Source organism: Salmo salar, chromosome ssa13 (assembly GCF_905237065.1).
Source record: "Salmo salar chromosome ssa13, Ssal_v3.1, whole genome shotgun sequence".
Classification (NCBI taxonomy): domain Eukaryota; kingdom Metazoa; phylum Chordata; class Actinopteri; order Salmoniformes; family Salmonidae; genus Salmo; species Salmo salar.
In genome coordinates, this window is record NC_059454.1 from 77,104,464 (window position 1) to 77,119,401 (window position 14,938).

General features: G+C 42.8%; 2 protein-coding genes across 3 annotated transcripts in view; one reads left to right on the forward strand and one right to left on the reverse strand.

The window, feature by feature from the left end:
- si:ch211-283g2.1 (sodium- and chloride-dependent GABA transporter ine) overlaps window positions 1-9,073 on the reverse strand; it is a 28,841-nt gene extending 19,768 nt beyond the window's left edge. Inside the window, exons 1-3 of the mRNA XM_014137960.2 lie at window positions 8,808-9,073; window positions 7,241-7,375; window positions 6,701-6,911 (exon numbers count right to left, since the gene is read on the reverse strand). Of these exons, the coding sequence (XP_013993435.1) occupies window positions 6,701-6,911; window positions 7,241-7,375; window positions 8,808-9,021 (560 nt within the window). The 5' untranslated portion in view covers window positions 9,022-9,073. The remainder of the gene's footprint in view (window positions 1-6,700; window positions 6,912-7,240; window positions 7,376-8,807) is intronic.
- The window catches only part of LOC106567991 (flotillin-2a), a 48,107-nt gene continuing 42,008 nt past the window's right edge, over window positions 8,840-14,938 (forward strand). For both annotated transcript variants that reach the window (XM_045693557.1, XM_045693558.1), the window contains exon 1: window positions 8,840-8,962. The gene's annotated coding sequence lies outside the window, so the exon portion shown is untranslated. The remainder of the gene's footprint in view (window positions 8,963-14,938) is intronic.

Genomic DNA, 14,938 nt, shown 5'->3' on the forward strand with positions numbered 1-14,938 from the left:
AAATATATTTTGATTTATTTAACACTTTTTTGGTTACTACATGATTCCATATGTGTTATTTCATAGTTGTGATGTCTTCACTATTATTCTACAATGTAGAAAATAGTATAAATAAACAAAAACCCTTGAATGAGTAGGTGTGTCCAAACATTTGACTGGTACTGTATATGTTGGGTCAATGAAGGGTAGATGGGAACTAGGAATATGGAAAGTTACTGAGAGTAGAAGCTTCATATTCTGTTCCATGTTTCTGAGGAGAGAGGTGAAAGGCCATTGTTAGTCTCTGATAAGGCAGGCCGGCTGCGAAACTAGGGAGGAGTAAGGAATGCGTCTCGAGGTCAAATCAACAGATGAAGTGAGAAGAAAACTCTGGGAGGGGGGCAGAGAAGCCCACCACAATTTTTATGTTTTTATTTTTTATTTCAACCTTTATTTAACCAGGTAAGCTAGTTGAGAACAAGTTCTCATTTACAACTGCGACCTGGCCAAGATAAAGCAAATGACTCTCCTACTGCAGTACTATCTGACACATACACTTCCAAACCCACAAATGTTTTAGTAACAGGCAGCGCAATGACGACACAAGCGAGAGGAACCAATTAAATTCCTGCCTAGCAACAGAGATGTATTGGTTGTCTAGATGTGTAAGGAGTTGTCAACGCCCATTAGAAGGTTATAAATATACAGTGGCTTGCGAAAGTATTCACCCCCTTGGCATTTTTCCTGTTTTGTTGCCTTACAATCTGGAATTAAAATCGATTTTTGGGGGGGTTGTATCATTTGATTTACACAACATGCCTACCACTTTGAAGATGCAAAATACATTTTTTTTGTGAAACAAACAAGAAATAAGACAAAAAACAGAAAACTTGATTCGGCTCGAGTATGGGGAAAATATAGCAAATTGGATAAAATTGGTCAGCATTTCCATGTTGATGGAAAATTCCTATCAGATAAAGAAATCAGAGATGCTGTTGTGGCATGGCACAATGGCATCAATGACAAATCGCAAGCTCAATATACAAGCGTTTTGATGTTGCCGTTTTATCAACAGAAAAGTAGAACCGATAAAGCTCAAAATAAAGATATGCAGGGTCATATGCAGGGACATAGTTGTCCTGGACTGGATCATAGATCCAAGGGACCCTGGAAACCATAGAGAGGTGCGCCCAGTTCGTACTCATGCAGTTGTGATGACTTATTACCCCGGGCTGATACTCCCAGAGGGAGGGAACCCCATACTGCCAGATGGCCAACCTATAACACGACTCCAAATTAAACACCAACACCAGCCGCTGAGTATTGTTGAAATGCGTAGTATAATGAAAGAAGCACCTGTCCCAGTTAAAGAGGGTCAGGAATTTATCCGTTTCCTAAGGAAACAGTGCCGAATTTTGATGGTGATTATGATCATGTTGTCCGTTCCCTATTGCCAAGAGCAATGTTGGCACAATTAGTCGGAAACTACCCTGCTCCCGCCTGGTCGTCCGCTTGTGTGGCATGTGACCAAGCATCCTCGCAAGAACAAATTTTATTATTTGTGACAGATATTGGAAATATTTTGTTTCTGCCCTGACCAAAATTAGTAGATGCACTCAGAGTCAAAATGAGGGGGTACGTTAGTACGTTGATAGGATGGAAGACGCGTTGCGCACTAATCTGGCACTAGCAGATCATTTTAATGAAGATGCGGGAATTTGTACCTCCACTTTGAACGCAGGGTTGAAACCCACCGTCAAAACTGGTATTGCAGGGTTGGTGGGCCAACACTCCACACGGTGGAGATAGTTCAAGCTGCATTGAGAGTGGAATCTAATTCCGCTCACTTAGCAGTGCGTGTAGTCGCTGCTAAACATACTCTTGAACTCATTACCGGTGCCTGTGTAACAGTATAGCTTCCGTCCCTCTCCTCCTCGCCCCAACCTGGGCTCGAACCAGGGACCCTCTGCACACATCAACAACTGACACCCACGAAGCATCGTTACCCATCGCGCAACAAAAGCCGCGGCCCTTGCAGAGCAAGGGGAACAACTACTGCATGGTCTCAGAGCGAGTGACGTCACCAATTGAAACGCTATTAGTGCGCACCACCGCTAACTAGCTAGCCATTTCACATCGGTTACACCTGGGGTAAGAAAAATTAAATCAAACGGAGAGGTAAATCTGACAACAAATACATTCTGCAGCGAAAAGCCACCGATGCGGTGCATTTGGCCATTGGGTGAGAGACTGTACAGTGGTACCTGAGCCCTCTGTGCCGGCTCATTGCGGCTGTGCGGACATTTTCTTCACTGACTAGTGACCAACAACAAGCACTCCTGAAAGCGGCCGCAGTTGTGAGTAACGCATAGGGGAATGTGGCCTCTGAGCCGTCGACAAATTGGCAAAATTTACGATGGAAAAGTATTGCATTTAGCGGGGTAACAGGGACAGAATCTAAAGCTATGCAATTACTACCCATGCTGTTTACAATAGGTCCAGTAATAATACTGGGCTCATTCTTTATGGTAGCGAGGGTAAAATCGATTTTGGGTTTGGATAATCTTTGCGAAATACCAGGGCAATTTTTGCATTTGTATTTGTTATGGATCCCCATTAGCTACTCTTCCTGGGATCTGGCAAAATGAAGGCAGTTATACAATTTTAACAACATTACATTACATTCATTACAGAATTCACAACACACTAAGTGTGTGCCCTCAGGCCCATGCTCCACTACCACAAATCTACAACACAAAATGTGTACGTGTTTGTATAGTGCGTATGTTATCATGTGTGTGTATGCATGTGTCTGTGCCTATGTTTGTGTTACTTCACAGTCCCCGCTGTTCCATAAGGTGTATTTTTACCTGCTTTTTAAATCTAATTCTACTGCTTGCATCAGTTACCTGATGCGGAATAGAGTTCCATGTAGTCATGGTTCAATATATTTTGTATTTATTATGGATCCCCATTAGCTGCTGCTCTTCCTGGGGTCCAGAAAAATTAAGGCAGTTTATACAATTTTAAAAACGTTACAATACATTCACAGATTTCACAACACACTGTGTGCCCTCAGGCCCCTACACTACCACATATCTACAGTACTAAAACCATGTGTATGTATAGTGCGTATGTTATTGTGTGTGTGTGTATGCATGTGTCTGTGTCAATGTTTGTGTTGCTTCACAGTCCCCGCTGTTCCATAAGGTGTTTTTTAATCTGTTTTTTAAATCTAATGTTACGGCTTGCGTCAGTTACTTGATGTGGAATAGTGTTCCTTGTAGTCGTGGCTCTATGTAGTACTGTGTGCCTCCCATAGTCTGTTCTGGTCTTGGGGACTGTGAAGAGAACTCTTGTGGCATGTCTTGTGGCTTGTAGTACTGTGCGCCTCCCATAGTCTGTTCTGGACTTGGGGACTGTGAAGAGACCTCTGGTGGCATGTCTTGTGGAGTATGCATGGGTGTCTGAACTGTTTGCTAGTATTTTAAACAGACAGCTCGGTGCCTTCAGCTTGTCAACACTGCTTACAAAAACAAGGAATGAGGAAGTCAATCTCTCTTCCACTTTGAGCCTTGAGAGATTTACATACATGTCATTAATGTTAGCTCTCCATTTACTTTTAAGGGCCAGCTGTGCTGCCCTGTTCTGTTTTCCAAAGTCCCTCTTTATGGCACCTGACCACATGACTGAACAGTAGTCCAGGTGCGACAAAACCAGGGCCTGTAGGACCTGCCCTGTTGGTCCTATGAAGGCAGAGCAATGCTTTATTATGGACAGATTTCTCCCCATTTTAGCTACTGTTGTACCAATATGTTTTGACCCTGACAGTTTACAATCCAGGGTTACTCCTAGCAGTTTAGTCACCTCAACTTGCTATATTTCCACATTATTCATTACTAGATATAGTTGAGGTTTAGGGTTTAGTGAATGATTTGTCCCAAATACAATGCTTTTAGTTTTGGAAATATTTAGGACTAACTTATTCCTTGTTAACCATTGCGAAACTAACTGCAGCTCTTTGTTAAGTATTGCAGTCATTTCAGTCACTGTAGTAGCTGATGTCTATAGTGTTGAGTCATCCGCATACATAGACACACTTGCCTTACTCAAAGCCAGTGGCATGTCGTTAGTAAAGATTGAAAAAAGCAAGGGGCCTAAACGGCTACCCTAGGGAATTCCTGCTTCTACCTGGATAATGTTTGAGAGGCTTCCATTATAGACCACCCTGTGTGTTCTGTTAGACAAGTAACTCTTTATCCACATTATAGCAGGGGGTGTAAAGCCATAACACATATGTTTTTCCAGCAGCAGACTTTGATCGAGAATGTCAAAAGCTGCACTGAAGTCTAACAAGACAGCCCCCACAGTCATTTTATCATCAATTTCTCTCAGCCAATCATTAGTCATTTGTGTAAGTGCCGTGCTTGTTGAGTGTCCTTCCCTATATGCGTGCTGAAAGTCTGTTGTCAATTTATTTACTGTGAAATAGCATTGTATCTGGTCAAACACCATTGTTTCCAGAAGTTTACTAAGGGTTGGTAACAGGCTGATTGGTCGGCTATTTGAGCCAGTAAAGGGAGCTTTACCATTCTTGGGTAGCGGAATGACTTTAGCTTCCCTCCAGGCCTGAGGGTATACACTTTCTAGTAGGATTAAATTGAAGAGGAGTGGGAATATCGTCCGCTATTATCCTCAGTAATTTTCCATTCAGATTGTCAGACCCCGGTGGCTTGTCATTGTTGATAGACAACAATACTTTTTCCATCTCTTCCACACTGACTTCCACACTACAATTTTTGTCTTTCATAATTTGGTCCGATATACTTGGATGTGTAGTATCAGCGTTTGTTGCTGGCATGTCATCCCTAAGTTAGTTTATCTTGCCAATGATAAAGTCATTAAAGTAGTTGGCAATATCAGTGGGTTTTGTGATAACTGAGCCATCTGATTCAATGAATGACGGAGCCGAGTTGGCTTTTTTCCCCAAAATGTCCTTTAAGGTGCTCCAAAGCTTGTTACTATCGTTCTTTATATCATTTATCTTTGTTTCAGAGTAATAGTTTATTTTTATTTAGCTTAGTCACATGATTTCTTAATTTGAGGTATGTTTGCCAATCAGTTGGGCTGCCAGACTTATTTGCCATACCTTTTGCCTCATCCCTCTCTACCATACAATTTTTCAATTCCTCATCAATCCAAGGGGATTTAACAGTTTTTACAGTCATTTTCTTAATGGGTGCATGCTTATTAGTAACTGGAATAAACATAAATGTGCAAGCGCAGCGTCTGGTTGCTCCTCATTACACACCACAGACCAGCAAATATTCTTTACATCATCAACATATGAATCACTACAAAACTTATTCTATGACCTCTTATACACTATATTAGGCCCAGCCTTTTAGATCTTTGGTTTTCCTGGCTATTATATTGTGATCACTACATCCTATGGATTTGGATACTGCTTTAAAGCAAATTGTGTTTCTGCAGCATTAGTAAAGATGTGATCAATACATGTTGATGATTTCATTCCTGTGCTGTTTGTAAATACCCTGATAGGTTGACTGACAACCTGAACCATGTTGCAGGCACTGGTTACAGTTTGTATTTTTTTCTTGAGTGGGCAGCTTGATGAGAGCCGGTCAATATTTATATCACCCAGAAAATATACTTCTATGTATTTCTGTTTTTTATTTGTAATAAATGTGCAAACATTTCTTTTTTTTTTTTTGCTATGTCATTATGGGTAATGTATGTAGATTGACAAGGAACATTTGTTATTTTATCAATTTTAGAATTAGGCTGTAACGTAACAAAATGTGGAAAAAGTCAAAGGGTCTGAATACTCTCCGAATGCACTGTATATAACCACAGTTTTGTTGATAAAAATGGAGCTACTCACTTCCCATGCATCCTATTGGTAAGCGCATGCGCCTCGTGCATCTTTCCCACTCACCATTATTTACGATTCATTCATTATTATCTGTAGTCATGGTAGTATCCACATTAATGTAGAAGTGTTCAACAACATATTCTTATATGCAATATAAGTGACTCCAAAATGACACAATACATTATTTACCATTCATTTCTATTGGGCACAACATAATTCCGAAACAACCAAAACAAACTGCAAATGCATCCAACAAGTTTGTAGTCACAAGTTTCATGTAGTCATTGCATGCTAGGAATATAGGACCAAGTGCTAAACTTTTGACGAAACTTTTATACACTATAAATGAATTTGTCCAAATACTCACAACACCTTCAAATGGGGGGACTAGATACATAAAGTGGGGCGGCAGGTAGCCTAGTGGTTATAGCATTGGACTAGTAACCAAAAGGTTGCGAGATCGAATCCCTGAGATAACAACGTAAAAATTGGTTGTTCTGCCTCTGAACATGGCAGTTAACTCACTGTTCCTAGGCTGTTATTGAATATAAGAATTTGTTCTTAACTGACTTGCCTAGTTATATAAAGGTTTTTTTTAAAAGTGCATTCACTTCTAAATGGTAAAAGGTGTATGAACATACCTTCAAATAAAAGGTGACATTCTGTACTGTCACATCATTCAGTATACAACATTTGATCTAAAATGCTAGAGTATAGAGCCAAATTAACAGTTTTAGCTTCACTGTCCAAATAAATACAGTACATCGGGGAGTGTACATAGAGGAGTATGGCTCTGGGCTAGCCCACATTGAGAGTGAGACCTACTTGAAGAACTGCTGGCTGGCGGTGGAGGAGTGTGAGCTGGTGTTTGGGTTTATGCGATCAGTGCAGTTGGGGGTGTTCCATGTGTTGTTGCAGCTCTGCCAGGGCAGCGGGCTCTGGAAGGAACTGAACAGGTAGTACAGACCCCATGTGATGATGATGTTGTAGTAAGTGCACATGATGAAGGAGATGGCCACGGTCGCCAGGCCCACTCCTAAGGGATGGGCAAATAACATTGTCATTTTTGTCATTTACAACTTATATGAATCTTAAAATACTTTAGTTAGTTACAACCTTATGCATAGACTAGAGTTATAACTGAACTGCAGGGAAGAGGAAAGCCTGGTTTATGGTCATCCTGTGCTCCAGTAGTGAGTCAGCAAAATGTTTATGACCCCTTTGGACACCAGTGCCATTTCATAGGTTTAAGTTTGACTGACGGTTTTAGTTTGACTATGCCATTTTTAGTTTGACTATGTTAAAACTCGACACTAAAATGATGCTCCAGTAGAGGGGGGGGACAGATACTGTATGTTTCAGTACCTTTCAGCAGCGGGCAGGCTTTAGCCAGGGCCTGAACAGGCCCTCTTCTCATGTACTGTCCCAGAATCAGCTCCATGTAGAGCAGAGGAATTCCCATCACCAGCAGCATCAGCAGGTAGGGAACCAGGAATGCACCTGACCAGGACATAAAGCAGCAATATATCAGCAACACAGTAACTTTAGTGGGACTAAAGTATGTTTCTTGAAATTGGAAGAGGATTGACAGTAACTCAGTCCAAAGGGTATATGTTAAAATTTTAGTTTAAAATAAAATAATGTGGCCTCCCAAGTGGCGCAGCGGTATAAAGCACTGCATTGCAGTGTTGCGGCATCACTACAGCCTGGGGTTTGATCCCAGGCTGTGTTACAACCGGCCATGACTGGGAGTCCCATAGGGTGGTGCACAATTGGCCCAGTGTCATCCGGGTTAGGGTAGGGTTTGGCTGGGGGGCTTTACTTGGCTCATCACGCTCTAGCAACTCCATGTGGTGGGCCGGGTGCCTGTAAGCTGACTTCAGTGTTCAGTTGAATGTTGTTTACGCCGACACATTGGTGCAGCTGGCTTCTAGGTTAAGCGAGCGGGTGTTAAGAAGCACAGCTTGGCAGGTCATGTTTCGGAGGACAGATGACTCAACCATCGCCTCTCCTGAGCCTGTTGGGGAGTTGCAGCGATGAGACAAGTTCATAATTGGATTGCAATTGGATATCATGAAAAAGGGGGTAAAGCTTTTTTTTTTTTTTAAATATGCAACCTCTAGCCTCTCCCTGTAGGCAATTTCAAGAAACATACTTCAGTCCCACTTGGACCTTCTCATCATTGAAAACAGGGAGACATGGAAATGTTTTGACTAGCGTGTCTTTGTGCCCCCAAGTTATATTTTCACAGCAAGTTTAACAATGCCATGTGTTGATGAGTCAGTGGTGCATATGTGACCTGGTCTAATCTTTAATAAAGTCATTCACCCCCCCAGCCAAACTCATTGCCTCTCACGTGCGGAATGAACTGTGCTTTATAACTTCCAGACGAGGAGTTAGGTTGTGTTTTTGTAGCTGTGTAAAGAAAGGATTGCTTGTTGGGTTCTCAGGGTTCAAGGTAATTTTAATTGAAGCATTACATGTTGTTGTTATGCCATTCTGAATTAATTCTGATCGTTGGACAAAATGTAATACCTGGTAAAATTCTTAATTCTCTCTCCATGATAACTACAACTCAATAAAATTGTATTCATAACCAATGACAGTGACAAGTGGCATGTCATTATGGCATTATTCAAGTATCTCACTATAAAATGTGGTGGATCATCATCTTATGTCATAGTACAAAACTCTACTCTAAGATTATGCTTTCCTCCACAGTACTAACCATTAATATCACCCTGACATTTTCTATCAACATGACAACAGAAAAATGCTATCATATACCCAGACAAATGTAAAACTTTCATTCACGAACATATATATATTCTCAACAATATAAATTAATAAGGGGACGTAAGTCTGGTTATGCTATATAGTCATTGAGTTTTAGTCTTCTATCAGAGCTGACTCATCAGAAATGTCCTCTCACCTCCTCCACTCCTGTAGCACAGATAAGGGAACCGCCATATGTTCCCCAGCCCTACAGCACAGCCGATCCCAGCCAGGGTGAACTCGATCTGCCTCTTCCATGTGGGCCTGCCTGGCTCCTGATCCACCGTGCCTTGGTCCAGCTCCATCTCCAAGGTTGGGTCTTTCTGTCTGTGTCTTCTCTGTGACTTGACTGACTGGGCCCAAAATGTCATGGGAGGCTTGGTTTGAAAATAAATGAAAGACAGTCACATAATCATCTTTTATGACTCATTAATGATTAGCTGAGTGCAAAGGAACAACTGTAAGGTAAAACACATATTTCCCAAAGTTTCCCAGCAGTGCCATTCAAATAGTTCAACATGACAAGTGAATTTCCACTGAGAACATTGTGAGTGCACATATTGTATAAAGAAACTCCCCTTTAAGGAAGCTAATTTTAATAATTGTGGGTCAGTGTGTACTAGTGTTTTAGAAGGTTCCATGAAGTGCAGTCCAAACATGTTGTGACATTCTGCTAAACATTGTAGTACACATGGAACCAACAGCCTTTGTCATTTTATATTTATAGTTCAGATATGATATAACTCTACTAGAGTGGTAATAGTAAGCCTATGATATTAAGCTATATAAGAATGCAAGCTTGCCCTTCAAAAGGTCCATTACTGGGGTCATTGCTGGGGTCGTTGGTCGGCAATTTGTTTCTGATAACCATATTGTTTACTGCAGTTTTCTTTGATAACAAATGTCAACAGGGCAGGCAAAGGTTAACCAGGACTCTGCTTTTCCTGTGTCATTATTATGCAAGCTATCAACATATCTCTATAGCCTAAAGTGCAATCGGAAAATATTAAGACCCTTTGACATCTTCCACATTTTATTACGTTACAGCCTTATTCTAAAATTGATTAAATTATATATTTTCCTCTTCATCAATCTACACACAATACCCCATAATGACAAAGCAAAAACAGGTTTAGACATTTTTGCAAATTCATTAAGAATAAAAAACTGAAATAACTTATTTTCATAAGTATTCAGACCCTTTGCTATGAGACTTGAAATTGAACTCAGGTGCATCTTGTTTCTATTGATCATCCTTGAGATGTTTCTACAAGTGTTACGGCTGTTGTAGAGAGGGGACCAAAGCGCAGCGTGGTAAGTGTTCATTATCATTTATTTAAACAATGAAAACTCTAGAACAAAGAAACAAATCGAGAAGCCAAACAGTTCCGTCAGGTAACGAATACAAAACAGAAAATAACTACCCACAAAACACAGGTGGGAAAAGGCTGCCTAAATATGACTCCTAATCAGAGACAACGATAGACAGCTGCCTCTGATTAGGAACCATACTTGGCCCAACACAAAGAAATACAAAACATAGAATGCCCACCCCACACCCTGACCTAACAAAATAGAGGAATAAACTGTCTCTCTCAGGTCAGGGCGTGACAACAAGTTGATTGGAGTTCACCTGTGGTAAATTAAATTGACTGGACATGATTTGGAAAGGTACACACCTGTCTATATAAGGTCCAATAGTTGACGGTGCATGTCAGAGCATAAACCAAGCCATGAGGGCTAAGGAATTGTCCGTGGAGCTCCGAGACAGGATTGTATCAAGGCACAGATCTGGGGAAGTGGTACCAAAACATTTCTGCAGCATTGACAGTCCCCAAGAACCCAGTGGCCTCCATCATTCTTAAATGGAAGAATTTTGGAACCACCAAGACTCTTCCTGGAGCTGGGCAATCGGGAGAAAAGGACCTTGGTCAGGGAGGTGACCAAGAACGCGATGGTCACTCTGACAGAGCTCCAGAGTTCCTCTGTGGAGATGGGAGAACCTTCCAGAAGGACAACCATCTCTGCAGCACTCCATGAATTAGGCCTTTATGGTAGAGTGGCCAGACGGAAGCCACTCCTCAGAAAAAGGCACATGACAGCCCGCTAGGAATTTGCCAAAAGGCATCTAAAGGACTCTCAGACCATGAGAAACAAGATTCTCTGGTCTGATGAAACCAAGATTGAACTCCTTGGCCTGAATGCCTTGCGTGACATCTGGAGGAAACCTCCCACCATCCTTATGGTGAAGCATGGTGGTGGCAGCATCATGCTGTGGGGAGGTTTTCAACGGCAAGGACTGGGAGACAAGTCAGGATCGAGGGAAAGATGAACGGAGCAAAGAACAGAGAGATCCTTCATGATAACCTGCTCCAGAGCGCATAGGAGCTCAGACTGGGGCGAAGGTTCACCTTCCAACAGAACAACGACCCTAAGCACACAGCCAAGACAACACAGGAGTGGCTTTTTATTTTTTTTATTTCACCTTTATTTAACCAGGTAGGCTAGTTGAGAACAAGTTCTCAATTACAACTGCAATGTGGCCAAGATAAAGCAAAGCAGGGCGACACAAACAACAACACAGAGTTAAACATTGAATAAACAAACATACAGTCAATAACACAATTGAAAAAAAGTATATACACCGTGTGTGCAAATGAGGTAAGATAAGGGAGGTAAGGCAATAAATCGGCCATAGTGGCGAAATAAATACAATTTAGCAAATAAAAACACTGGAGTGATAGATGTGCAGAAGATGAATGTGCAAGTAGAGATACTGGGGTGCAATGTAGCAAAAATAAATAACAGTATGGGGATGAGGTAGTTGGATGGGCTATTTACAGATGGGCTATGTACAGGTGCAGTGATCTGTGAGCTGCTCTGACAGCTGGTGCTTGAAGTTAGTGAGGGAGATATGAGTCTCCAGCTTCAGTGATTTTTGCAATTCGTTCCAGTCATTGGCAGCAGAGAACTGGAAGGAAAGGCAGCCAAAAGAGGAATTGGCTTTGGAGCTGACCAGTGAAATATACCTGCTGGAGCGTGTGCTACGGGTGGGTGCTGCTATGGTGACCAGTGAGCTGAGATTAGGTGGGGCTTTATCTAGCAAAGACTTATAGATAACATGGGGCCAGTGGGTTTGGTGATGAAAATGAAGCGATGGCCAGCCAACGAGAGCGTACAGGTCGCAGTGGAGGGTAGTATATGGGGCTTTGGTGACAAAACGGATGGCACTGTGATAGACTGCATCCAATTTGCTGAGTAGAGTGTTCGAGGCTATTTTGTAAATGACATCGCCGAAGTCAAGGATCGGCAGGATACTCAGTTTTACGAGGGTATGTTTGGCAGAATCCGTGAAGGTTGCTTTGTTGCGAAATAGGAAGCCAATTCTAGATTTAATTTTGGATTGGAAATGCTTAATGTAAGTCTGGAAGGAGAGTTTACAGTCTAACCAGACACTTAGGTATTTGTAGTTGTCCACGTATTCTAAGTCAGAACCATCCAGAGTAGTGATGCTGGACAGGCGGGCAGGTGTGAGCAGCGATCGGTTGAAGAGCATGCATTTAGTTTAATTTGCATTTAAGAGCAGTTGGAGGCCACGGAAGGAGAGTTGTATGGCATTGAAGCTCGTCTGGAGGTTAGTTAACACAGTGTCCAAAGAAGGGCCAGATGTATACAGAATGGTGTCGTCTGCGTAGAGGTGAATCATAGAACCACCAGCAGCAAGAGCAACATCATTGATGTATACAGAGAAGAGAGTCGGCCTGAGAATTGAACCCTGTGGCACCCCCATGGAGACTGCCAGAGGTCCAGACAACAGGCCCTCCGATTTGACACACTGAACTCTGTCTGAGAAGTAGTTGGTGAACCAGGCGAGGCCGCCATTTGAGAAACCAAGGCTGTCAAGTCTGCCGATAAGAATGTGGTGATTGACAAAGTCGAAAGCCTTGGCCAGGTCGATGAATACAGCCGCACAGTATTGTCTCTTATCGATGGCGGTTATGATATCGTTTAGAACCTTGACCGTGGCTGAGGTGCACCCATGACCAGCTCGGAAACAGATTGCATAGCGGAGAAGGTACGGTGGGATTCGAAATGGTCGGTGATCTGTTTGTTAACTTGGCTTTCGAAGACCTTAGAAAGGCAGGGTAGGATAGATATAGGTCTGTAGCAGTTTGGGTATAGAGTGTCTCCCCCTTTGAAGAGGGGGATGACCGCGGCAGATTTCCAATCTTTGGGGATCTCAGACGATACGAAAGAGAGTTTGAACAGGCTAGTAATAGGGGATGCAAAAATTTCAGCTGATAATTTTAGAAAGAGAGGGTCCAGATTGTCTAGCCCTGCTGATTTGTAGGGGTCCAGATTTTACAGCTCTTTCAGAACATCAGCTATCTGGATTTGGGTGAAGGAGAAATGGGGGAGGCTTGGGCAAGTTGCTGTGGCGGGTACAGGGCTGTTGACCAGGTTAGGGGTGGCCAGGTGGAAAGCAAGGCCAGCCGTAGAAAAATGCTTGTTGAAATTCTCAATTATTGTTGATTTATCGTGGTGACAGTGTTTCCTAGCCACAGTGCAGTGGGCAGGTGAGAGGAGGTGCTCTTATTTTCCATGGACTTTACAGTGTCCCAGAACTTTCTGGAGTTTGTGCTGCAGGATGCAAATTTCTGTTTGAAGAAGAAAGCCTTTGCTTTCCTAACTGACTGTGTATATTGGTTCCTAACCTCCCTGAAAAGTTGCATATCGCGGGGGCTATTCGATGCTAATGCTGTACTCCACAGGATGTTTTTGTGCTGGTCTGTTCCTGGTTCAATTTTTTTTGAAAGGGGCATGCTTATTTAAGATTGTGAGGAAAGCACTTTTAAAGAATAACCAGGCATCTTCTACTGACGGAATGAGGTCAATATCCTTCCAGGATACCCGGGCCAGGTTGATTAGAAAGGCTTGCTCGCTGAAGTGTTTTAGGGAGCATTTGACAGTGATGAGGGGTGGTCATTTGACCGTAGACCCATTACGGACGCAAGCAATGAGGCAGTGATCGCTGAGATCCTGGTTGAAGACAGCATAGGTGTATTTGGAGGGCAGGTTGGTTAGGATGATATCTATGAGGGTGCCTGTGTTTACGGATTTGGGGTTGTACCTTGGTTGGTTCATTGATAATTTGTGTGAGATTGACGGCATCAAGCTTAGACTGTAGGATGGCCGGGGTGTTAAGCATGTCCCAGTTTAGGTCACCTAACAGCATGAGCTCTGAAGATAGATGGGGGCAATCAATTCACATATGGTGTCCAGGGTACAGCTGAGGGCAGAAGGTGGTCTATAGCAAGCAGCAACGGTGAGAGACTTGTTTCTGGAAAGGTGGATTTTTAAAAGTAGAAGCTCAAACTGTTTGGGCACAGACCTGGATAGTAAGACAGAACTCTGCAGGCTATCTCTGCAGTACATTGCAACTCCGCCCCCTTTGGCAGTTCTATCTTGTCGGAAAATGTTATAGTTAGGGATGGAAATTTCAGGGGTTTTGGTGGCCTTCCTAAGCCAGGATTCAGACACGGCTAGGACATCCGGGTTGGCAGAGTGTGCTAAAGCAGTGAATAAAACAAATTTAGAGAGGAGGCTTCTAATGTTAACATGCATTTTATGGTTACAGAAGTCAACAAATGAGAGCGCCTGGGGAATGGGAGTGGAGCTAGGTACTGCAGGGCCTGGATTAACCTCTACATCACCAGAAGAGCAGAGGAGGAGTAGGATAAGGGTATGGCTAAGGGCTATAAGAACTGGTTGTCTAGTACTTTCGGAACAGAGAGTAAAAGGAGCAGGTTTCTGGGCGTGGTAGAATAGATTCAATGCATAATGTACAGACAAAGGTATGGTAGGATGTGAATACAGTGGAGGTAAACCTAGGCGTTAAGTGATGATAAGAGAGGTTTTGTCTCTAGAGACATCTAAACCAGGTGAGGTCACCGCATGTGTGGGAGGTGGGACAAGAGGGTTAGCTAAGGCATATTGAGCAGGGCTGGAGTCTCTACAGTGAAATTAGACAATAATCACTAACCAAAACAGCAATGGGCAAGGCATATTGACATTAGGGAGAGGCATGCGTAGCCAAGTGATCATAGGGTCCAATGAGTAGCTGGACGGGCTGAAGACACAGCGATTCAGACAGCTAGTGGGCCGGGACTAGCAGGCTAGCAGAAGGGCCTTAGAGGGACGTCGCGATGGAAGAAGTCTGTTGTAGCCTCCTCGTGCGGATTACGTCAGCAGACCAGTCATGATGGATCAGCAGGGGTCCGTGTAGTA